The 25,587-nt window shown below is 40.8% G+C and overlaps 1 protein-coding gene across 1 annotated transcript; it reads left to right on the top strand.

Moving 5' to 3' along the window:
- Positions 1 to 18,088: 18,088 nt before the first annotated feature.
- LOC102719303 lies at positions 18,089 to 22,880 on the top strand. Its single transcript, XM_006656019.2, has 7 exons — positions 18,089 to 18,619; positions 18,695 to 18,781; positions 18,913 to 19,152; positions 20,885 to 21,049; positions 21,165 to 21,218; positions 21,304 to 21,450; positions 22,197 to 22,880. The coding sequence occupies exons 1-7, from the start codon at positions 18,353 to 18,355 to the stop codon at positions 22,572 to 22,574; spliced, it is 1,338 nt and encodes a 445-aa protein (XP_006656082.1). The 5' UTR covers positions 18,089 to 18,352; the 3' UTR covers positions 22,575 to 22,880.
- Positions 22,881 to 25,587: the final 2,707 nt, after the last annotated feature.

Raw genomic sequence — 25,587 nt, 5'->3', positions numbered from 1 at the left:
ATTAGGATGGTCAGAAGGAGCTAACAATCCAATAGAGTAAAAAAGGAGCCACATATTTATTCTAACCGTTCATCTAATCAAAGTAGAAGGTGAATCCTAGCTGAAGGGTTCATCAACGAACACCTTTACCAACTGCGTTGGAAGCGCATCTCCAACCAAACAATTAGATCCAAATAAATTCAGCCCATTAGCAAGCTTACTTATCACGAAGATAGCCACTATATATTAGGGATAATTTGGCTATCTACTCTTATAAGCCAAAAATGTATCGTTTCAGATTTAGCTAGCACACGGAAAAACATCTTTTTGGTTGATGTTTAAAAGCAGTGGTATGCTTGAATATGCTTCTCTGCCCCATGTTATGTATATATGTATACCACATCATTAGTGATTAATAATCCTGCTCATCTTATGGATTCTGAAAGCATATTTTTTTTCTCAATAGATGAATATATGTTAATTTGTATTCTGAAGATGAATTCTGAATTTTGTTCATTAATTTCTATTGCGTCTGATGATGAAACGTTTATTTTTTTTGTATGCTTCGCCCACCGAGAGAGATTCGTATTGATCTCAGCAGAAATTGGGCCACTACAATAGAGAATCAAATTTGGATCGAACTATGCTCGGCCTTTGCTGCCGAAATGAGCCTTTGCTCGTCCCCAATATTAGGGATGAATGAACATGAAATTAAATAATTTGGCTCGATTTAAATTTGAAATAAACAAGTTAACCTTCTCTATAAAACTATACAAAAGATATCAGTACAACAATATCAACACAGTAATACGGCAAACCGATGTGTACGTAACTACTGCGGTGGGTGTTGTATACTTAGAGCATTTCAACCACATCCATATCTTTATTTGGATGATCATCTGAAATAGTTTGATTCTTCATATCTCTTTATACTTCAGCAGATCAACTACATCTTTCATATCTTTTTGGAGCATGGATATCTTTTTGGAGGATGGAGAGAAACATATAAATACAGAGTTTCTCTCCTAATATGGATGATATTTAAAGACAGATGACGTGATAAATGTTCTGCTGAAGCTTAGATTTTACTTTTCATCCTATGTTTCTAGGATGAAGAATGGGATAGATGTGTTGCTGCGATGCTCTTACCCCCGCGCAGGTTCCGGCACTGGCGTGGTCGTCGGCACCGCAGCTGCCGCCCGCCGTTGACGTCTTTGGCCGGCCGGCGTCGCCGCGTGCCGTCGTTGTTGAGCCTGAGCTAGCGCTTCCCACCATGATCGAGGAGAGTGTGGTGGCCAGCACGCCGGTGAAGTTGGGGTCCCTGGCGACCTCAGCGTTCATCGTCTCCAGCGTCGTCGCGCTCTCCCTGGCGCCCATTGTCGCTGGCGACGACGGGGGCAGAGCAGACTATTGCTCTGTTCTCCAGCACATGGGCCGGACTAGGTATGGGCTTAGAAGTTTTAAGGACGAAACTGTCACTCGGTAACGATGTGTACAGTAGTGTTAATTATCTTTTAATCTCAGCCATGGTGATCATACTTGTTTATGTATTTTAATTTCATGATTTATTTATAAATTAAATTGAATTTTTATGTGTTTATATTTTATTTAACATGATAGACCTATCATCTACTCATATCACAAAGGTAAGTTGCAAGTAGGCATGTTCAAACATTAGGCCAGGCTTCGAGGCGGGCCTGGCTTGAACCCTAGGTTTTCTTTCTTGGGTTAGGCTGGGCCTTTTTGGGTTTTTAGGGCTTTTCATAAATTTTAGCATTTTTTCGAGCTTTTAGACTTTAATTTCTAGAGTGATAATTCCTCATGTACCCCTGGAACTTTAGCTAATCCTTTCTATACCCATGGATTTTGCTTACTTTCTTGTATACCTCTAAAATTTGATTTTCATCCCTTCCATGTTCCTCCCGTCAATTGATTGTTAGTTGATCGTCTAGTTTTCATGAAAATGACCATTTTAACCTTTGGATGAACATAGAAATTTATGAATTATATCATCTAATTACATTATGTTTCATGTGTGATATATTATCTATGACAATTTATTTTTAGATAATAAAATAAAAACATGTATTTATTTTATTTTTAAAAAGTCAAAATAATGAGGAGTATCCATACAAAGATGGAATTACCAATGCTCACTATATTTTTCAAGAATGCTCCCAACCAAAAAAATCTATTGTCCTATTAAATTTTAAATAAAAAATTCAATATATTACATTGTTTTAATTTAAAAAAATTATGTCAATTTTTTTCACTAATTATTTAGTCTCATTAGTTACATAAAATGCACATAATATGGACTCAAACAAAATTTTTATCATTTTTTAAGCTTGTATTTAAACATAAATCATCAAGAGCATTAAAGATATTTGCTACAAACTTAACAGTGAAACAAATATACCGACAGGGGCACAAAAGGGATCAAGTTGAAATTTCGGGATATAGAAAGAATTAGATAAATCTTAGGGGTATAGAAGAGATTGGATAAATTTTAGTGGGATTGAGTGAATTTTAAACCATATACAGGAAATTTACCCATATTTTGACCTAGGTCCGGCCCGTTACACGATCAGGCTGGGCCGCTCTTGATTTGAACAGGGTTAGCTGCGAGTCAGCACGCGGCACAGCTATGGATACGTGGTGTATGGGCAGAAGCATAACCCAGTAAGAAAAAGAGCGGAAAGCAGGAAGAACCCCGCGGCCTTTATCGATTCGAGGGCCGCGTGCACCGGACCGGCTGGAGCTGGAGCGTGCATGCACGAGCGTGACGAAACACACGTATGGCTAGATGGGGGTACAGCTCGTACGCCCAAGAAAAGTTGTTGCTTCTATTGGGATTTGGAACGTTGGATGCAGGCATGCAGCAGCAGCAGCAGCAGCAGCACCAGTACCACTAGCTAGCTACGTACATTACCGGTATGGCCTTGCGAACTTTGTTACCACTAATTATTGGCATTTGGCAGGCACAATGGATGGATGGGTGTTTATCGGTTCGAGAGACCACTTTCGCACGACAGAGACAGAGAGACACGCTTTTTCCCCATGAAACATGTGGTGTGTGTGTGACCACCACTACGGTATGCATGGTAGCTACGCTAGCAGCTGCTCCATGGCCATTACCCGGACATAATAATGGTTAAGTTTGCAGTGAGCACCAAAACCAAAACAGACAGACGGGCGTCTTCCTGCGCTGCGAGCTATATAATCGTACGCGTGTAGTGTGTGGACGAAGCGACGCAGGGGATGAGACAATGGAGCTAATTGAGTGTTGGGCCGGGTCGGATACTTCTCTTTGTCTAAGTTTAAATCAATTCCTTCGCTAATTATCTTAAGCGAAAAGATGGAACAAAGGATTCTGGTGACAGTTAGGATGTATATCTAACTCTTGCTTAGCTTAATGTGAAATAATATTGGAAAAGTTCCGAATGCCAACAAAAAAACCAAGTATTTGGTGTATTAGCCTCTGCACTTGCAGTACCACGGTGACGATACAAAAATATGAATGTACCACTAGCCGCCAGCAAAACATGCACATGGCATGGGAATCCTTAATCTAGATTTAGCATTTTCTCACCCATTGAAGCTATAGTAATTAATGAAGATATCAAATAACAGACTAACAAGTCAAACTGCTTTGTTTCTTAAAAAACCACTACAAAACTGATTTTCCTAGCTTTCCTTTGGAACACAGACAGATAGTTCGATTCCTCAAACAACCGCTAGGTTTTACAATGATTTGTTGATTCAACTATTTATTACTTGGTTATACTTTTACCATGTGACACTCCACAGCTCCAACTTTATGTGCGTCGCGTTATCGCTTGGATGGTAATAGGCCCAATCATTTTGCCATTAAAATTTAAGGATCGGGTTTAAAACGAGTTAAAAAAAAATTGTAAAGAGTTTTGAGCTAAAATTTTTTAAAAATTAAATAGTGTTGTGAAAGAACCCATGGGCCTTGGCCTATTCCCAATAGCATCTCGGCTCAATAGGAGATAACTTTGTACTATTGTTAGTCCTCGTATACTCCCCCTGTCTCATCGTACCCACTGTCAATCTTGTTCCGGTCTCCAAAACTAAATAATCTGACTTTTAATTTCCCATTACTACCAAGATTCTAGCGATAAAATCATAACCACACAAAAGCAAATTAAATGTCAATCCAATGGTATTATTTTCATCCAATAAAATATAATTTATATTAAACAAGGGTCTCCAAAACTAAATTTATATTTTCATCCGTCCGAGTCATACTCTGGCTTTGGTGGGAAATTAGGTAAGACTGAGTATAATTCACGATACTCAATAAGTAGCACACAAGAGAAGTATAAATGATGCAATGGATAACAAAGATAGACTATGGTTAATTTGCATAAAGCAACATTTATTAAGTAAAACATTAATTGAAATAGAATAATATAAAAGTAAAGTAAACAATTGAAATAATCAACAATCACTGTCCAACGTTACACCATGCTGTGCCAGACCCAATCCACTGTTCAACGTTACACCATGTTGCAACAGACCCAAACCAATTTCAGATTAATCAAGTTATCAAAGTGAGACTAATTATAGTGAATCTGCCCGTTTGCCCATAACCGCGGACACAATTATTTGAATAGGTTTACTCTGATTTGAGGTGTACTATTACACCCACAAGACACAACCCCACTACACATTAACATGCGCTGACGTGCCACCACAACATATCGGAAAGAAAACTGTGATAGGACCCATCGCATAACCCTCCATATTCAATCGCACCATACTTCAGGTTCACACTTCAGGTTTTGTCCCCTACTTTACACCAAGTTGTGCAGTCCCCTTTTATTCCTAGGTAAATCCGGAAGCAGCATAGACAGCCGAGGGTCCATCCACGCTCCATCACACTCACCCTTGCCTGGGTACGTCCAATAGTTTGAAGCCATACTACAAATCTCACCGTTGCCCATTCTGGCTTATGGTTAGCACTAAATTACTTTCATGGTTTCTTGCGAACCGATCCTTAATTGCCATGGTGCGACTCTTAAAACCATGCACCCACGGCCCACCATTAATCAATATTTTAGTTGTCATTAACTCTAACCAGGCATAAATCATGATCAGTTGCTATCCAAGTCTATCATTAGTTATATGTGAACTCATGTGCTACTTGAACTAAGCAAGACTAAGCATAACCTAAGCCTAAATTCTAAATAAATTACACAAGGTATAACATGAATAATAAATGGTAAACAATGGGTAAACAATAGGTAAAGCCTGGTAAAACAAATAAAGTAAATACATTTAATAAATACAATGCATGCTTGAATAAATAAAGCGAGAATTTTATAATCATAGGAGCAATATGTTCAAGGTTGGGCGCCACTTGCCTTGTTCTGAACCCTGCGGGACTTCTGTGACGACCATGAAGTAAATTGGTGTGTCGACAGACTCCTATTCTATGCAACAAACAAAGTAAAGAAGCAAAACATGCAATAAGGCTATTGAAATAGAGCAAGAAACTATTTCTAATGGATTCTTGGCATTTTTTTACATTTAATGAGACTTGAATAGACTAAAACGAAGACTAGATGAATTTTCTATGAATTTTAGAAATTTACAGTGTTTTTTAACTAAACAGAAAGGCCTTAAACAATCTATTGCGCAATTAAACCTGAGGCTGACGTTAGCCCGAGAGGAGGGACGGGTCGACGCCGATAGGTGGGGTCCACCGGTCAGTGGGGGCAGCTCACCGACATGTGGGCCCCACTGAACTGTCGGCTAAAAACAGAGGAGAGGGGGAGACCGAGGCCGAGCAGAGCGTTGACGGCTGTGGTGGCAGAGACTGGAGACTGGAGGTGGCGGCGATGGCAATGACCAACAACTAGTGACGGCGGTGCACCCACGGTGGCGATGACGACCCGAACGATGATGGGAACGATGATGGGACGGTGACACGACGATGACACAGGGTGGCGGCGAAGCGAAGACGATGATGTCGACGCGACGGCGGCGAGGCGAGGATGACGAGCGGCACGTGCGCACGAGCTGCGGTGCATGACAGCGAGCAAAGGGAGAGAGAGGTGGCGTTCACCGGTGGTGGTGGCGACAGTGGCGACTTGGCGTGGATGAGGTGGCGCGGGTAGAGGCGACACAGTAGTGGCGATCTTCGACGGTGAACAGTGAATCTATGGTGCGTACGCAGTCGGGATTTGCAGTGACGATTAGAGGCGTGGATGACGTGGTCCTGTGGCACGGCGTGGACGGGCCGGAGGTCGGGGATGACCTGACAGGTTGGGGCCACTTGTCAGCGACCCGGGGGAAGGCGAGCGAGGGGAGGCGGACTCCGGCACATGGGCGGGCGACCGAGTGGGAGAAAGAGGGAGAGGCGAGCAGAGGCGACACGGCGGTTAGGCCGGCCCATGCGGAGAAGACGAAGGGAGGAGGAAGAGGAGGCGGCAGGCCAGGTAGAGAGAGGAGAAAATAGGTCGTCGGCCCATTAACCAAGGGGCGAGGGGAAAAGAGCAAAATGAAGAAAGAAATAGCTTCCAAGTTTTGCCTATTTTTAATTATTGTTTTAAGCAAATTTTATTCATTGAAATTCACCTTGAAATATTGTTAATAATTTACAATACTCTTGGGATATTTTAGAATATTCTGGCGAGCTTTAATTTAATTAAATTAATTCATTTAGGGATATTTCTCCTTAATTAATTAAGCGATTATTTTCTAGTGATTTATTAAATGAATTAAGGCTAGGGTAAAACTTAGGGCGTGACACACATCCATCTTTCGTACCACCCCAAGCTCCTTATACACTTCTCGTTGCTTGAAGATCTCTCTTATCTAAGATCTACCAAGTAGGGCGCGCTCGCCCCCGACTCCACCTTCTCCCAAGCTTGCTAGTAGTGGTAGATTGCATTGAGTCAAGTGACGACCACATCTTATTCAAACTTCATTGAGGGGGGTGAGTCCATGTCCTCATGAGGATCAGGAGGGGGAGGAGGAGGAAGAAAAAGTTGGGAGAGGGGTGGCGCATTGGGAGAGGCTAGGAGGTGTGACATGAAATAGGATTGGGCAAAGGATAGATCAGGAGGATTGCTGGCTTCTACTCTAAGCTCTTTATTGCAGGCTTGAGCTGCCTGAAAGGTAGGGAGTGAAGCGAATGGTACTGATAGACAGAACCCCTCAATGACATGGTATGTTTGTACATGTGACATGTGATGTGGCATCCTAGTGTACTCAAATTAGGGTAAAAATTACTTAGTAGGGTTGAAGCAGGTGGTATTACAATTTTGGTGATGTCAAATACCCAGGCGTGGAGTATGGAGGTGTGTTTTTATACAAAATGATGAGTTTAGGGGTTCGGACGAACTTATTTCTATCTAATAATATTTCATCGACAGTAATTACAAACTTTGAATACTACATATATTAGGTGTGACTATCCATAAATGATGCTCCTTCATCACATGACATATACGCATTTATATGATGAAAATATTCTTTTATATTATATGTATTTTCCACACTATTGACTTGTTATCCCATCAATCACTTTATATTTAGTGTTTTTTCTCATCTTACCCTTCTCCGCACTCCTGGCTCCATTCATTTCACAATTATTGAGGTTGTATTCTCATCTATACTCTTATCTACTATTATACCCTCCCACCTTCATTCATTACGTTTATTTAGGGGCTCAAAGGTTTTTTTAATCTTAGGTTGCATTCTTATTGGAGGTTGGCTCGAGCTTTTGAGTTGTATTTAAGACAAAATGAGTAATTAGTACATGACTAATTATATTTTAATTACGTAAAAGCTTCTAAAATAGTTTTAAAAGCGAGATAACCGAGAACGAGCAATTAGCCTATATCCAACAATCTAAAAATAACGGGCCTTAATCCGTACTAGTAGAACTCAAGATAATTGCTTATATTTCAGAAATATTTTCGGAATGGACGGAGTATACGATTCATGGCATGGTTCGAGATGAACTATGGATTGTGGATTTTTGTCGTCGTGCTTTTCAAACTCCTAAACATTACACATTGTGCCAAACATTTTATATACATGGAAGATCCTTATCTGGTACTACCTTAATTTTATAATGTAAGATGTTTGACATTTTTAGTTGCAACATTTAACCATTTGTCTTATTCAAAAATTTAGTACAAATATAAAAAATAACAAGTCTTATTTAAAATTCTTTTGATAATAAAGTAAGTCACCAGCAAAATAAATGATATTTCTATAATTTTTTGAATAAGACAAATGGTTAAACATTGCAAGCAAAAAAATCATCTTGCGGTATGAAATAGAGGGAGTATTTTTAAAGCAATATTTTGACTTTTACTCATTATTGATTTTGTTTATATCTCAAATATTAGTTATAAAAAAGTCAAATAATCCAAATTTTTTATCACTTTCGAACGGACCCATGTGTTATCATCATACAAGTCGGTGTTGATTGGTCCTGCTGAACTGCTGATCATGACTTAATATATGCATGCCAGCAAGCACTGAATCGGTTGGCCACCCGTCACACACTAATGAAGAAGCGGCAGTACCGTTCGTCACGTTGAGTTCTGCGTTCTGCATGTGCCAGGGCACACTAGCCAAAAATCTTAATTCAACGCAAAATTTGCTACCAACATCCAAAGATACATGCACTGTGGCATACCTACCGTAAAGACGTGAATTGGTCCCGGACACTTCAAAAAACATGTAATTAAGTTATAAACACTCAGAATTATTTTATTACTATATCTGTTGCAAATGGAGAGAATTAGCGAGGAAAGTACTATTTTGCCCCTATTTCAATTGATTGGTAAGGCAATCTAGTCACATCTGGCATAGATGCTCCACCTCAGCAAGCGTGTGCTCCAGCGCCCATGTGCCACCGCAAGTAGTCCCACGTATCGGCTGCTATAGGTTATGCATGTGTCTAGATCTATGGGTAGAAATGTCTTTTAAAATGTTTCTTTCTCTATTTGGATATGAAATAATAAAATAATATCAAGTTTTCATCGGCTAATTACTTATTTTTTGAAGTGTGCTAGAGCCAATTCATTTTTTATGATGTCCCACGCCTAATTATTCTTTCGGCGTCATGTAGCAAATTTTGCTAATTTTCAATGTCTGTCATCTTGGAGATATTATCTAAGAGTATCTCCAAGAGCCTTACTAAATTTTCCTAGACAAATAATCTTCTGGCTAGCTCGTCAACAAAATTGACTAGCCATATTTCCTATGTACTCTAATAGACTAAGATATTCCACTTTTAATAGTTCATATGTTTTGGTAGACCCAATACTAATTAAGCAAGTGAAAAATGAAGGATGCCTATCTAGTTTCGCTAGCCAAAAGTAGCTAGCTCAATAAGTGCGTACTCGGGCTTCTGCATGCTACCGTAAACGGTCCCAGTTGTCAACTCCGGTAAGTTATATACGTCTGGATTATAGGATGAGAATATCTTTCAAAATGTTTATATCCCGTCTGGACATAAAATAATAAGAAAATATCTAGAGCGTCCATTAGCTAATTACTTATTTTAAGTATTCTAGAGCCAATTCATATTTTTTGTGTTGTTCCACAGCTAATTGCGCTTTTGGTGTGTTGTAAATTTTACCAATCTTCAATGACTAGCCAAACTAGCTACGTATACCCATCCTTCGTCTCCACTTACATACTATTAAATCCACTAAAATATGATAGGATTTGTCTAGCTTTAGAGTGCATAGAAAATATGGCTACTCAATTATTTGTCAAGCTAGTCATAAAACCATTTAGCTAGTTAGATTTAAAAGTAATGTGTACAACCAGTTTCTAAACATGTTCGTCTGTGTCCTAGGTCCTGATACTCTCAAAATACATATCTAGATCCCAAACATATTAAGGCGTGTCATTTATGCCACAAACTGCCAGAACTTATTTTCGATTTTACATGGCGCTGATGTGGCATGCCACACAAACATTGATGAGGCATCATCTTTAACAAGTCAACGATTATAGAGTTAAAGATGATACCACGTTATCATCCATGTAGCATGTCACCTCAGCATCACGTATGATCTTAGATAGGTTGTGGTAATTAAAGATCTAGATAACACAATTTAACCGGCCATGAGATCTAGATGTGTACCTTGTGACTATACAAATCTAGATAACACATTGGAATAATTTTAGTAGGGTTGGCAACTGGACAGGTGGGGCCAGGGATGGCAAGAACGGCCCCGTCCCCACCCCTAAAAACTGTCCCCGGCCCTGGCCCTGAACATGAACTCAGGGAAAAAACGCTAACCGTCTCCGTCCTCGGCGGATCCCTGACCCCGATCAGGACCCCATTGGCCCCGAGAGAAGTTGAAGATGCTTAGTTGGCGGACGGAGAAGGTGGCGGCCGAAGCCAAAGAAGACAGCGACGCACGGGCGACGGAGGCGCACAGCCGAATAGGCGATGGAGAGGGCATCGATGCACGGGCGGCAAAGCCGAAGCCGAGGTCAGGGCTGAGGTCGGGGTCATCGGCGCCTCAAGCTCGTTACGCCGGGTCTACAGGTCACAGCACCGCCCCTAGTAGTAGCGCCGCCCCCGCCTCTAGCTCACCGCACCAGTCGTGGGGTCCCCGCCGATGCGCGTACAGAGAGAGATGAGGGAGATGCTAGGCTAGGGTTCTCACGTTATGTTGTTTTGTTTGGGGTGTCGAAGATGGGCTTTTGGACTCTACTTTACATTGATTTATTAAGTCTAAAGTGCATCCCCGGGCCTCGCGGATTACCCACGGGGATAAATCCTCCCTCGTCCCAACCCTAGTCCAAATCGGGGCCCTGGCACGAATCCCCGCAGGGCTAAATTTCTCTGCCCCCACCCTCGCTCCTGTTGGGGTGGGGCCCCCGCGGGGCAAAATACCATCCCTAAATTTTAGGGACCGGCCATATTCGTTTGTAGGCCTTAACGAGTCAGATTCCCTCGTTTTTCGTGCGCACACCATAAATTGCTAAATGATATGTTTTTAATTTGTAAAAGTTTTCTATAGAAAAGTTATTTTAAAAATCAATCGTATCAACCCATTTTAAATTTTTAATAATTAATTATTAATATGTTAATCATCTGCTACGTTTTTCTTGTCGGTTATTTATCCAACCCAAGAACACGACACTAATGTGCACTCGACCGGGGAAGATGCTCTTAGCTACCAGCCAGCACGAGCACACACCCCTACTATTTCTAGTGCAGGTAGGTTGAAATTGAATGCAATTAATGATTTCACTAACAAGCAAATGCGAGTAGTTGCAACTCATCAACTCCCGCATAAAACTAATACGTTCTCGATCGATCTCCAAAGCAATGGAGCTATGAGAGCAAGTTTAATAGTATAGCCAATTCATAGAATAGTTACCTACAAAATATCAACACATAGTCTAACAAGTCATACAAATATTTTATCTTGAAACCCATGTGCAGCTGACCTCTCTTCACTCTTGTCTCTTTAAAATATGCTTATAACTTGTTTATAGCCTGCTATTGTACCTGCTGTCAGTGGTGCTGTTGGTGGGCAGTGAGCCGGCCGGCCAGCGGTGACGATTGAGCCACAGGGGCGGCGCCGGCCGTTTACGCCGGCGGCTGGTGGCGATGCATGGGCACGGGGTGACCCCCGGCCAGCCGCACGCCGCGGGTGGTGGCCAATGTGCGTAACGTAATCCAGAATCGGAGAAGAGCTGGGGTACACTACAGCTAGCTGGTCACACCACACAACTACACACGGACTTCTGATCCACGTACGTACGCGCTTTAATTGGTCCCCGTTGTTGCTATCAGAAGACATTTCGCGGCAATTAATGCATGGACAAAACAAAGAAAATAATATGAGCAGATCCACGCAACCATATCCCTCCATCTCAAAAGATAAATCAATATATAATATATAAAGTTCAAGCCTACTCCCAAAATATACCAATTTCTATGTTCTTACATACCCATTAATCTATAAACCGAGAAATTATATTGTTCCAGTACCTATTACATATGCTCTTGTCAATACCATTTTTCATTAATTGGGATGTTTTAGAGCCTGTTTGGCTGTCACATCGAATGTTTGGACACTAATTAGAAGTATTAAATATAGATTATTAATAAAACTCATCCCACACTTTGGACTATTTCGCGAGACAAATCTATTGAGCCTATTTAGTCCATGATTAGTGAATGTGATGCTAGAGTAAACATTTGCTAATTATGGCTTAATTAGGCTAAAAAATTATCTAATAAAATAGCATTTATTTATGTAATTAGTTTTGTTAGTAGTCTATATTTAATACTCCTAATTAACGTCCAAACATTTGATGTGATAAGGAACTAAAAAAGTCTCTGTATCCAAATAGCCACTTAGTCTTTCATCATCCCTTTTTTAACTTCTCATTGGGAATCTAGGGGTTGCTTCTCGGTGGGACGGAGGATATGCCAAACGTATGGGGTTGAGATCCCTTAACTGAATTTATCTCTGATTTTGGTCATTGATATATGAGTCTCATGATGTGTGCAGGGATATCCGTAAGTTGAGATAATTATGATTTGTGGAAAGGACCATACGAGACATTGTTGTTTTGTGCCTTAGCAATTGATATACCTCTCCGGGGATTGTTGATCTTACCGATGTAGATCAACTTTACTCTTGCCAGCAATCGAGAACAAGCAAGAACAAGGTAAAACAAGCATTGATTTGCAAGATATAAGTAAAGAACAAAAAAAAATGAATCTTAATTAAAAGTAAGGTTCTCAAACAAGTAGACGAGCAGTTGATCCAACATGCGCGCTATAAATAGCTTAAGTTAAACTTACAAAAGAAAAACCAACTAACCCTGAATGGATAACTAGCTATTTAATGAGTGGAGGGCGTCATAGGGCGTCTCCCCTTGTTTGGAGTGCAGCACACCTTGGGCCCTTCTTGGGCCGGGCTCTCAGACTAAGTTATAAGCCCATAGTCCTATACAAGGTGATGCAATATCTTGTTTTCGTGATTGTGGATGACTTGGAAGTAACTTTGCAATGAGACAGGATCAATTGGAAAGAGGACTCTGGAAACTTTCCATCAAGAACTCATGGGCCTGAAACGAATCTCCTATGTAGATTTCGCATCCGTTCGAAGTTAGCACTGTCCCGAGAATCCAAAGTAGAATCTAGAACTCGGACGACTTGAGCTCAATATCGTTTTGTTCACGTATCATGTGAGCAATGGTTGTATTCGTGGTTGCCACAGTCACATGATCTCGTCTATTGACCAAATGCACAAAGTTCACATTATAGGAGCCTTCTGCAATGGTATGTGCTCGCTCTTGATGTTGGAACTACAATCAAGGAGTATGCTTGTTCTATGCAAAACTCAACCATACCAAATAATTGGCATTCATTTGGTTTGTAGAAAAAAAAGTTTGGCATTGACATGTCAAACTATTTTGTTTAGCACACTCCAAGGGCAAAGAGATTAAACAAAACTTTCCTAAATAAAACTCTAGCATTCCTTTGGTAGCAAATTAACCAATCAGGTCTGTTGCCAAAAATTGGCAATGGCTAATCTTTGTCATGCCAAAGGAAAACTGGCAAGGGCCACAATAACCGAGAACATAATAAGCCCAAGAGATATTAGGATTAGACATCTTATTCACATTTTATACCACCATTATATAATTAAACCACGTTTTTGTTGTGGTGGTATAAGGAGAGTCATCCAAATGGTATTAACATAGGGAAAAACATAGAAGAAAATTGTTGGTGATAGAAATCTATTGAGGTTGGTCATGGACAGAAGCGCACGCCCAAAAATAGCATGCCCTTAAGAGGGGAGCCTATCATCAAACTGGCAACAGCAATGTGTACCCGTATGACCGATTACCATTGGGCCCATAACAGCAACACGAGATGGAGTCACTAAAATTATTGTTCCATAGAGGTTACAAAGCCAATCATGTTGTCATTGCCCATTGAACCTTGCCATGTTTTGTCACCCATAGATTCTCGCAAAGATACATATTAGGGAGGTACCTCGACAATATCCCTAGCAGGGTTATAGCACCGAGCTCTTTCACTTGGACCCTCCCTACAACCCTATTGTTGCGATCTTTTACCCACATTTCAGTTACCACCGTCCAAATGCAGCAAGCACGTGACTTTCGGCACACCAAACTGACACCCCTTCCGTCGGTCAACTTTTAGTACTATCTTTCGCAAGATCCCCGATGCACCCCCATCATCAGCGCCCTCAACCCCACTTCCACTCTATCATGTGCTAGCTCAAGCCTTCTTCACCACTTTGCACACTTTCCATGTCTCAATCCTCTCATGAAGATCCCCATAACGGGTAGATTCACCTCAGGAGCTCAAGCCTTCCCTTGCTAATCATGTGCTAGCACATGATAGAGTGGCAGTGGGGTTGAGGGCGCTGATGATGGGGGTGCATCGGGGATCTTGCAAAAGATAGTACTAAAAGTCGACCGACCGAAGGCTTCTTCACCACTTTGCACACTTGCTATGTCTCCATCCTCTCATGAAGATCCCCATAACGGATAGATTCACCTTGGGAACTCAATCCTTCCCTTGCTAATCGGTCGATGCCTCCATCCTACCCATATATACTCATCATTGGAGGAGAGGAGCTCCTTAAGAAGAGAGAGAGAGAGAGAGAGAGCCTATTTGGCATCAAGCAAGGAGGTCCACCCATGCCCCACCGCCAACACTCTCTACCTCATTGCCACTTCCCTGCACTCTATCAAAGGCCCCCTCTGCCTATGCCTTGCTGCTAGCTAGCCTCTTCCTTGGATCTAGCTTCACTCGCACGTCTTTACTCTCACGCCCCCGGCTCGCCCAAGTCAGATCTTGACGCCACCATCAATGAGAGCTTTTTTGATGTTCTCCTAGCTCGTTGTGTAGCTTTCCAGCAGCTCACAATGGCGGCGATGAGGTAGAGGAAGTGGGGAGATATCCCTTAAAACAAAAAAAAAGGATTCTTGAACCTATTCATGCTCATATCATGGCGAAATATTGTAAAACATGATTCAACTTTTTGGGAGTGGCGGTGGTGGCTAGGGTTTGCGCCGCTCATGTTGCATAACATGGGAGACGACGTGGGACCATCCCATGCTTTGTGTGATAGCTAGATGTGTACTTTCGACATTTATGTATATTTATGTACACTTTTGGTTTGTTTGTTTTATGGGAGAAACAAACTATTTGACATCCTAAAGATAATTTCTGATATGTACCATTTTGTTTATATTAGGAATAAAGAAAGTATAGGAAAGCATAGGGAATTTACCACGTTAAATCTCTTGAAAAATTCTCATATATTAAAGTGTCCGTGTATTTTTATGTCTTACTTTTCTTGTTCCTATAAATCGAACAGCTTGTTAGTTTTATAGAAGGAATAAACTATTTTTCTTTGAACATTTTCCCAACCTTTACCCGATCATTTTTACACACATGCTTTTTGAAAAACTAAATAGTATATTTTGCAAAAATAATTCCATAGGAAAGTTACTTTAAAAAATATTAATTTATTTTTCAAGTTTTTAATAGCTAATATATTATTAATCATGTGCTAGTTAACCGCTCTATTTTACATGCCTAGTGGAGGATTCCAACCTTCTAAGGGCATTCACAACACTCCTACATGGTGAGTGGTTTCAACTCACCACGTAGGAGATATGTCATCATGGAGGAAATGAGGTGTGGATCTGGGTGGCTTGAGGGAGATTCACGTAGCATCTTCAAGATCTAGTATCCTCGCTAGAGAAAAGATGGAGGCGCAGCTTGTGGCAAGGAGTCATCGCCCTAGCAACCACTCAGTGATCCCTCCCTACACCATCTTTTTGCAACGGCGGTAGGGAAGACGAGGCACGAGAGTTTGCAAGCTCATGGCCAGACCTGCTCCACACCGCCACTTGAGAAACTTCTCTTTACTTGGTGAGCTTGAGGCCAAATCCAACGAGTTGGAGGCCAGATTAGGTGAGCTCGGCGCTAGGTCGCTCCTCGCCACATGCAACTCTATCAACTTGTCTGGACCGATATGCATCGCCCATCGCCACCATCACCACAGTAGTTGCGGAGGAGCCTGTACCCCTGCGGGTATAGGTGAGCTCCTTTGCACTACTCATCCCCCGACCGTTGTGTCGATTAGCCACCATCGAGTGGAGCTCAGGGAGCCGCTATCGAGCTCCTCTGTGTCGCTCATCCCCAGTCGCTGTATCTATGAGTCGCCATTGCGTGGAGCTCTGGGAGCCAGCATCGAGCTCCTTCATGCCACTCATCCCCAGTCGCTGTCTCTATGAGTCGCCATTGAGTGGAGCTCTGGAAGCCACCATCGAGCTCCTTCGTGCCACTCATCCCCAGTGAGGAGCTTGCCGACCCCCCTCATCGACACCCGTGGGAAGAGGGAAAAGTGGTGGAGGGGATTTTAGGATAGATTTTATGTTAGTTTCTGGATTTGGGGTTTTTAGTATAAAAGTTTGGACTCTATATAAATTGCTTTAACACAAGGACTAGAATATAAAATACAAGGGGTGATGGTTTGGCTTGTTCAAGTAATAAGTCAAACAATATATTTACAAATAAAAAATAATTTATGAATAAAATCTTTCTATAAATGTTCTTAGTGATCTAAAAGCTAAGACTGAAAAATAAATTACGATGAAAAAATCTCTAAATATACTCTAAATTTAAAATTAAAGATTTGAATTTTGAATTATAAGCATAGGTAAAACAAAGAGAACTGGCTACATGCAAAATTTAGGCCAGCATTAGAAGTCCTTACAACGCGGGAGATGGCGGGGCGGGGCTCCTTCATAAGAGCAACCTCAGTGTATATGCTGAAAGTGGGTAGTAGCATGGGTCCCTCAGTCAGGTGGTGAGAACAATTCACACTCACCACAATGTATAAGTCCACTACAAGAAAAATCATCAATCCTCACTCACATACGCAGTCAAAAAAAATTTTATATTTGTTTGTTGTCAGCAATAAGGTTATAACCAGATAGTAGTTATTACCCCGTTCCACAATGTATATTGCCTGGTAAGAAGACAACATGTATTGCTTACTACCTACTTTTTTTTCCCATTGTGGTTGCCCTAAGGCAAGCACAGTGAATACTCTAAGAGCAGGTACAATAGTGGACTATAAGCTAACTATAAACATATTTTAAGAAGATAAGGAATGAGAGAGAAGTAGTGAGCTATAGATTTGTAGTCGACTGTAGCACAGACTCCAATACATAATGTGTATATGATAAGTAGGACATGATAGTATATGTTTTGTAGGTGGGTATTATATGAATTGGCTATTAGATTGACTATAGATGAACTGTAGCTAGTAGTTGGCTACACTATTGAACTTGCTCTAAAACTAAGGTGTTGTTTGTTTGCATAAGTCCTAGAACTAAAAATTAGTTTTAGAACTAAAACATAAGTCTCTTTTAGTCCTACCATGTTTGTTTGAAGGGACTAAAAGAGACTAAACCTCATTAAATGACCTACTCAATAGTACACACCACACTCACATAGCTATAGACCTAGAGTAATAGAGTATGTGTACTATAGGCCTTTAGTCCCTTTTAGCACCTCTCTTAGGGACTTATGAATATAAATAGTTTTAGTCCCTTTTAGTCTCTCCTGTTTGGCATTTTAGGGGCTAAAAGAGACCAAAGTGAAGAGACTCTCCAAACAAACAACCCCTAACTCGCCGTCTATTTTCTAGAAAAACTTTGGTAGCAACAGCTAGTCTGCACCAGCACTCGTGTCGACAAAACGTTATGCAACTTTAACCCGCGGAAAGCCGTGCTGGTGCTGCAAAGATTTTGAACACTGACCTAGCTAGTTACTGTAGCAGTGGTAAATACTAGCTCAGGCATCTGGTCCTCCAATGGCAGCAGCAGCCAGCAGGCCAGCAGGATTCTTTAGCTGCACGCTTGGTTGGCAATGGCAAATGCAGCTGGGCTTGATGGCGAACCATAAATTAAACAAACCACCTAACTTTGGGAAACCCCAACTCTTTTGCCTACACATGCAAGTTTTTTAAAAAGAGGCGAAACCCAGTAGTACAGTACCAGCTCAACAGTGCCTCATACTCACTGAGTGAGATCCCCTTGTCCTATACTCCTATCCAAATGGTACAATCTTGCTTGCAAGTTGCTGAATAATAAGTAGTGGAGCAGCAGTAGTGGCATATAAACACACACAGGCAGGCAGGCAGCAGCCTCGCTAGCTAGCTGCTGGTGAGGCAAATTCATCAGTTATCACTTCGAAGGTTGCAGTGTGTGAGGCACAGGAAGAAGACAACCACATACTATTGCTACTCCCCTGTGACTCTGTGTGTGTGCACTAGCTTGCTAGATGCAGACAAGCTGTGGAAGCAAAAGGAGAATGGCTCGTAGCTTCCGCTTTGTTCCCTTGCTCCTCCTCATCACCTTGCTCTTGCTCATCTCCTTCGCCAGTGGTACTGCTGCATTGGCCTCCATGCACAGTAGCAGTGAAGAAGACACTACTGCCAGTAATGCAACTGCTGCTGCAAGGCTGAGGCCAGGGAAGGAGCTGCTTAAGTACAAGAGGATCAGGGCTCTCCTCAAGAAGCTCAACAAGCCTTCTCTCAAGGACATTCAGGTCACTAGCAGCTAATCAACAACATGAACATGTTTTTTTTTTAGCTAACTTATTGTTTGCTGCTGAGCTTTGCAGAGCCCAGATGGTGATATCATAGACTGTGTTCCCTCTCATCTCCAGCCTGCATTTGATCACCCAAAGCTCAAGGGCCAAAAGCTTCTGGTAATTAATTAACACACACACACATATATATATATGTGTGTGTGTCCTTTCTTCAGCTCTCTTTTTTATCCAAAGCTGCATGCAAGTGTTATATATGTCAAGTGAAAATTTGCAACCTGTCCCTTGCTCAGGATCCACCGGAGAGGCCCAAGAACCACAACTTCACCATTGCTGGCAGCAGCGCCAGTGGAGTAGGTGAGGTGGTGGTGGTGCAGGCATGGCATGCCACCGGCGAGGAGTGCCCGGAAGGGACGGTGGCGATACGGCGGACGACGGAGAAGGACCTTCTCAGGGCCAGCTCCCTCCGGCGGTACGGCAGGAAACCAGCGCGCCGGACTTCTCGCCGTGATTCCACCAGCAGCGGCCATGAGGTACTGGTTCTCACATTAATTACTGTCGATCTCCTCGCCTCTGACAAAAAAGAAAATTTTCAGAGGAGTGAAAAAAGTAAAAGTTCTTCATTTACAGGGGCCCGTTATAAAGCAGCTAAATTTATAACTAGTCACTAACTAATGACTTATTTTTATGCCGTAAAATATTTTTTATTTTAACATTGGTTTGGCTATTGTTAGTATATGTTATGAAACACTACTGCAAATCCTGGAGACAAACCAAATCGCTCCAAGAGGAAAAATGATGCAACATGTGATCTAGCCTGAAATCTCTATCACTACGAATCCAAATCATTCCAAGTTGCTTTGTAAACAAAAGCAAAGAAAACATAGAAGAAGTTTCTCCCTTGAGGGATTTATTACTAGCTAAAATGCCAAACTTGAAAAGATACAAAAGAGAAGCCCCTGTAGTCGGAATAAGATAGCAACCTGCATGAATCTGCAGAAGCTTCACTTGGGAAAACTCCATCTGAGAAAATTTTACTTTGCTACTAGGATCAATGCTTGGTTTGTTCATATATGTAGGCCAGAAATTTTTTAGACCCAGTGGGTATGCTACAGTTTAGATCTATACTGCTTGACCGTACAACCTGACCAATGAAATATTCGTGTCCGTGCAGTGGTTAGACTCCTGTTTAGGTGTCTGTCACCACAGGTTTAATTGACAGCATGTGCATCTCATCTTGGGTTTAGAGTATGAGGAGTAGTTTATATCATAAATCAAGCACCTCAGTTTCCAAGTCGGTGGTTTTAAGTAAGATCTCTACATGTCAGGCATCGATGCTTGCTGCTAGGTCAATGACAAAGTTCTCACATTTTTAGGGCAAGTTCAAGCAGAGGCCTGTAATTTAAACAGAGAAGCCAAATGATTCCAAAAAACCATGCGTTTACATAACATTAAGTACTCACTTCCCTGTGCAACTAAGCTACTGAAGGTTCGGTTATTTTGGCCTGTTACAGGGCTATCTATTTGACTTCACTAGTTACTATACACTTGACCAGCAAACTTTTTTTTTTTTGCTGTCCATAGTGAAATTGGCAGACACGATGCTCTTAGGAAACAGTAGTCAGGCAATGTCTTCAGTAATTAACATCCGTGTTGCAATATCTTCCAGAATTTTGACTCATGTCAGGACCAAGACTTCTCATCATCCTTCTTCGTTTCAGTAAACCAGGTGTCGTGTAATTTTGTGGCCAAGATAGTTAATTGCACACTTGAAGTGAAATGCTCGTTTCGTCTGGTTGTTTATTCTAGCATCAACTGAAGAGAGTGATGTTTGTTGAATTGCATAAGAAAATTCGATCAACAGTAGAGTTTGTTGGTTGGAAAGATTCGCCTTTTTAACTATTTAGTCCGTAGTACCTCGAGTGAGTGCACCAAGAAGCTTAATCTCCGGGGAAGAGATGCCCAAGAGAAAACACAGCAAGAAAACCCCATGTGGTTTGGAGCAAAAAAAAAATACTAATATTTGTACATGTGCAGAAGCTTCATTAAGCTAATCCACATGAGCAAATCAACTCTTCTTGAAGCCTGGACTGCTTTGACTCAACCATTAAACTAATTTTTCCTTGTTTTGTCCTATGTCGACAACATTTAATGACCCTACTTAGTAGTCTAAGACAAAGATTGAAACTACCTATTTGGTCAAATCTGGTCGAGCACACTGGTTGAAATAAAATTTTAACGTGTTCCTCTTCTGGTTAATTACAGCATGCAGTTGGATATGTGAACAGTGAGAATTACTATGGGGCCAAAGCTAGTGTTAATGTGTGGTCACCAAGGATAGGTGACCCATCTGAGTTCAGCCTGTCACAGATCTGGGTCATCTCTGGCTCTTTCGGCAATGATCTCAACACCATTGAAGCTGGATGGCAGGTACATGAACAGACGAATTAGATTCTGCCATGTTAAACAAAAACTGATGGACAATTATATGTAGTAATTTGAAAGAACACATGTAAATTATTTCTTCCTTTTGCTTCTTCTACAGGTCAGCCCTGAGCTGTACGGAGACAGTAACCCAAGGTTCTTCACATATTGGACAGTAAGTGTGGCTGCTATGCTAACATATGTGTCTTTCTTTCTTTCAAAAGTTGGAGTTCTAAGTAATTTGTACACACAATTTTCAGACTGATGCATATCAAGAGACCGGGTGCTACAACCACAACTGCCGTGGATTTGTGCAAACGACCAATAAGATCGCGATCGGCGCAGCTATCACGCCAGAGTCGGTGTACAACGGAAGGCAGTTTGATATTACCGTGATGCTATGGAAGGTATTTATTTAGGTTTTTTTATCATCCTTCAAGAAGTATTTTGAGATACTAAAAATTTTAGTATAAAATTCTGGTACCATTAAGGTACAGTACTAAATTTTTACATAAAAAATATAATACCTCAGAGTACTTTTCTTTAAGGAGGTTAAAAAATTCATTTATTTATTATTTATTGAAAAACATCGATGGCAGATGCAAAAATTCGATTTTCTTATTACTATTCCAACTGTCTGAAGCAGCTAATTAAATTCGATAAACGAATAGCTATGATTTGTGAACCAAACTTTTTTAGTTCCACTATATTACTGTCATCGGTTAATCTTCTTTTGGATGAACAAGAAACCAAATAGTACAAAATAGTACAAGATAGTTATGCAGAGGATAAACCAAACTGTGTGTATGTATATATATATATATATATATAAGTATGGTTTATATCTCTACTATTTAAAAACGGAGTCGTTCGTCCTTTTCCCTCCACATCACACAAAAAACATAACTTACACAAAAATAAAAAAATAAGTAGTTTCTTAAAAAAACTGATTATTTTTTCTATGGACATGTGCAGTCCATCACTGTATGGACATGTTTTAATGCATAGGTGGTTTGTTAAAAAATAAAATTGTTTATTTTGTTTCTCTATACGTACATATAGTACATTATTAGTTGTATGGCATAGTTCTGTTTGAATGCATAAGTATATATTGCCAGCAGAATAAAAGAAAAAGTGACACATGATTTTTCAGGACCCCAAGCATGGGCACTGGTGGCTGGAGGTGGGGCCGGGGGTGGTGGTGGGCTACTGGCCGTCGTACCTGTTCACCCACCTGGCGCACCACGGCAACATGGTGCAGTTCGGCGGCGAGGTGGTGAACACGCGGCCGTCGGGGTCGCACACGGCGACGCAGATGGGCAGCGGCCACTTCCCCGGCGAGGGGTTCGACCGCGCCGCCTACTTCCGGAACCTGCAGGTGGTGGACTGGGACAACAGCCTCATCCCGGCGGCCAACCTCAAGCTCCTCGCCGACCACCCGGCCTGCTACGACATCCAGGGCGGCTCCAACGCCTACTGGGGCAGCTACTTCTACTACGGCGGCCCCGGCCGGAATGTCAGATGCCCTTGAAACCAAACGATCCATCCATCCATCCATCTGCCCTGCATGCAGGCTCTCGATCTCCATCTTCTTCCATTCTTTCTTTCTTTTTCTCTTTTTTGGGTTTGGTTTCCTGCTTCTGCTCCGTTCTTTTTCTGCATCTTCTTCTTTTGTGATAGAGGTTGGTTAATTAATTCTAGGATATTATTCTATTTGTTAGGTCTTACTAGATCTTCAGCTGCTGAATGCATGTAGAGGTAAATTGAGAGGGATATGTAAATTTGAGAACCTCCTTAATTTTGGGGATCAATATGCATGCATTCAGTTCACACTTCACAGAGTAGTATTGGTTCTTTTAGTTGCTTTTTTTTAGTTCTTCTGCTACAAGTGGCAACGGTTGTCAGTTCAGGAAATAGCAATTTTTACATTAAACGATATTTCGGAGTAAATTAAGGCCCTGTTTAGTTCCAAAAATTTTCGCGTTCATCCATCACATCAAATCTTTCGACATATATATAGAGCATTAAATATAGTTTAAAAGTAACTAATTGCACAGTATAAAGTAATTTGTGAAATGAACATTTTGAGTCTAATTAGTCCATGATTAACCATAACTGCTATAGTAATTCACATATGCTAATAACGGATTAATTAGGCTTAAAAATTTGTCTCGTGGTTTCCTGACACCCTATGTAATTAGTTGTTCAATAGTCGTTGAAATAGTCTTCCGACATCCGGTTAAACATCCGATATGACACTCAACCTAAAAATTTTCGCGAACTAAACACGCCCTAATCTGTTAGTTTTTCACGTAACCTGTTATAGTAGACTTTGAACTAGGTTGACGAGTTTAGACATGTAAGTCGCGGGGGGCAGGGGGATCACTGCAGCAGAAACTATAGTCTTTGCATGTATGGATGAGCGTCGGTTGCTCTAGGGATAATCTATGGCCAAAAATAAAAATTATTTCATTTACTAGAACAAGAGCCAGTAACAAATTACCCGTGGGTTGACACCGCGCCCATAGTGCAGGTTGGGCATGGGCCTAGCTCTTTTTATATGTGAAAATAGGTCTCTTCACAGACAGGCCTCAGCAACTGCCTACAAAGAATCATTATCACAAGCGGTCCACTTAAGCAACCATTGGGAAAAATGATCTTTACATATGGTTCTCAGGTGTGCGCTAGCGGGTTGCTAGGTCGACCAATTGTGATAATTGTCTTGGGTAGATTTTTTTTAAAAAAAATATCACTTTTTATGTTCTTATATTGTTTCTCTGGTGGTAATAAATAGTATATAAAAATTTAAATAAATTCCACTAAATCATATTTTTTTTGAATGTATAATAAAACTTAGCATTCGTATTATCGCCTTCCAACATTGAATATTTATAAACGAAGACAAGTTACATATGTATACGCATATTTGGTTACAAACGGTCCATGCTATCATCACGAAAAAATTCATTGATCATTGTCCCACTCTACTAAGGACTTGTATTTATCGCCTTCCAACAAGTCTTCATCTAAAAATTGCCATGGTTGTTGCGATGGTCCCAGATGATGAAGCAACATATGTCGTGTGTAGGATGCTTAATGTCATCTCGTCGAATTGTTGGCATGAGGGATTTGAACAATCTACAAGAGAAAATACTTTTGGTGTTATTATAAAACACTTATTAATATTGAATAGTTACATGCAATATATAATGGCTATATTCAAATGTACATGGGGTATGTAATGTATCTCTACTCAACTCTGAGTATCTCGTAGACGTAATATCACATAGCACCATACCTGGTGGTTGCTTAAAGTACTTTAACCAGAAAATATAACACCTTTCATTAGATATGAATTGATATAGACAAAATAATGCATTTAAGTGGTTTGTCATTATTAGTTATCGGTTTCGTAAGCTTTCTATTTGGATCCACTATTGCATATTCCTTTTCTTTGGATCCACTACAACACCTTCCTTCCCATCAAAAAAGCTATAGTGTTTTTAATGATTTAATTAACATTTATTAGAAAACAATGTAAATATCATTAAAGAAATAATGTACGTGTAGGGGTGTGGATTTATAAGTTCTAAATAGCGAGGATATCCATATATTTTTCTTGATAGTAGTCTACAGAATCGAGGACTACTACGAAGCACTCCTTGGGATATTCCATTATCAAAATATAGCGGTCGCTACAAAAGTAAAGATATTTCTATTAATATTGATATAGCGTCGACATACATTTACATGTGTAAAGTAAAAATATTCTAAGATAATCTTTGAGATTGCACGTAGGACTACTAAAAGTTGTGTCTCCTCTTATAGTAGTGATTGTTGCTTTCTCTGTTTTAAAAATATAAGTATTTCCAGATTATTCAAAACGTGTTAAGGATGTGTCAAAAAATTCCTTTTAAACCATGGTGGTCAATTTTTAATTTGGATTGCCTAAATGTTCTTTTTGACCAATCATAATCATTAAAATAATAATAATAACCACTGTAGCAATATTTATATTGACATATAAAATTTAAATTTTATGAATATTTATATTTAAAGAAGGAGGATTTTAATCCGGCGGTAGCGGGTCCGGTTCAGCTAAAGTTGATATAGCAACGACAACTTTTGTAGTTGCATCTATTACCAGTAGCTGCAGATCGGATGGCTCAAGTTCTGATCACTGTAGCATAAAACACCGTAGCACGGGATACTGTAGCACACGATCTAGGCCTAATAAAACCTCGTGCAGTCTTATCTTACAGTCCCTTTACAACTTCAGCAGATCCCAGCCGGGCAGTGGCCTTGGACCGTGGGGCTGGACAAATAAACTTCCACGTGGTTGCTGGGTAGGGATCTCATTAGATTAGATTAGCACCTACTAGTAGATGGCAAGCAACAAGCCGAGACACAGCTAGCGCATGAATGATGCATGCAAGGAGGTTGGAAGCATGGCATGGTGAGCCAGCATGCATGACAATCAGTGGCATGCAGGACGAAAGGACATGGGTGAAGGGACAAGACGCGAGACGAGACTCGAGAGTGAC

This window comes from Oryza brachyantha, chromosome 6 (genome assembly GCF_000231095.2).
Source record: "Oryza brachyantha chromosome 6, ObraRS2, whole genome shotgun sequence".
Taxonomy (NCBI): domain Eukaryota; kingdom Viridiplantae; phylum Streptophyta; class Magnoliopsida; order Poales; family Poaceae; genus Oryza; species Oryza brachyantha.
The sequence above is the reverse complement of the archived record's forward strand: the minus strand, read 5'-3'. Positions and strand labels throughout refer to the sequence as shown.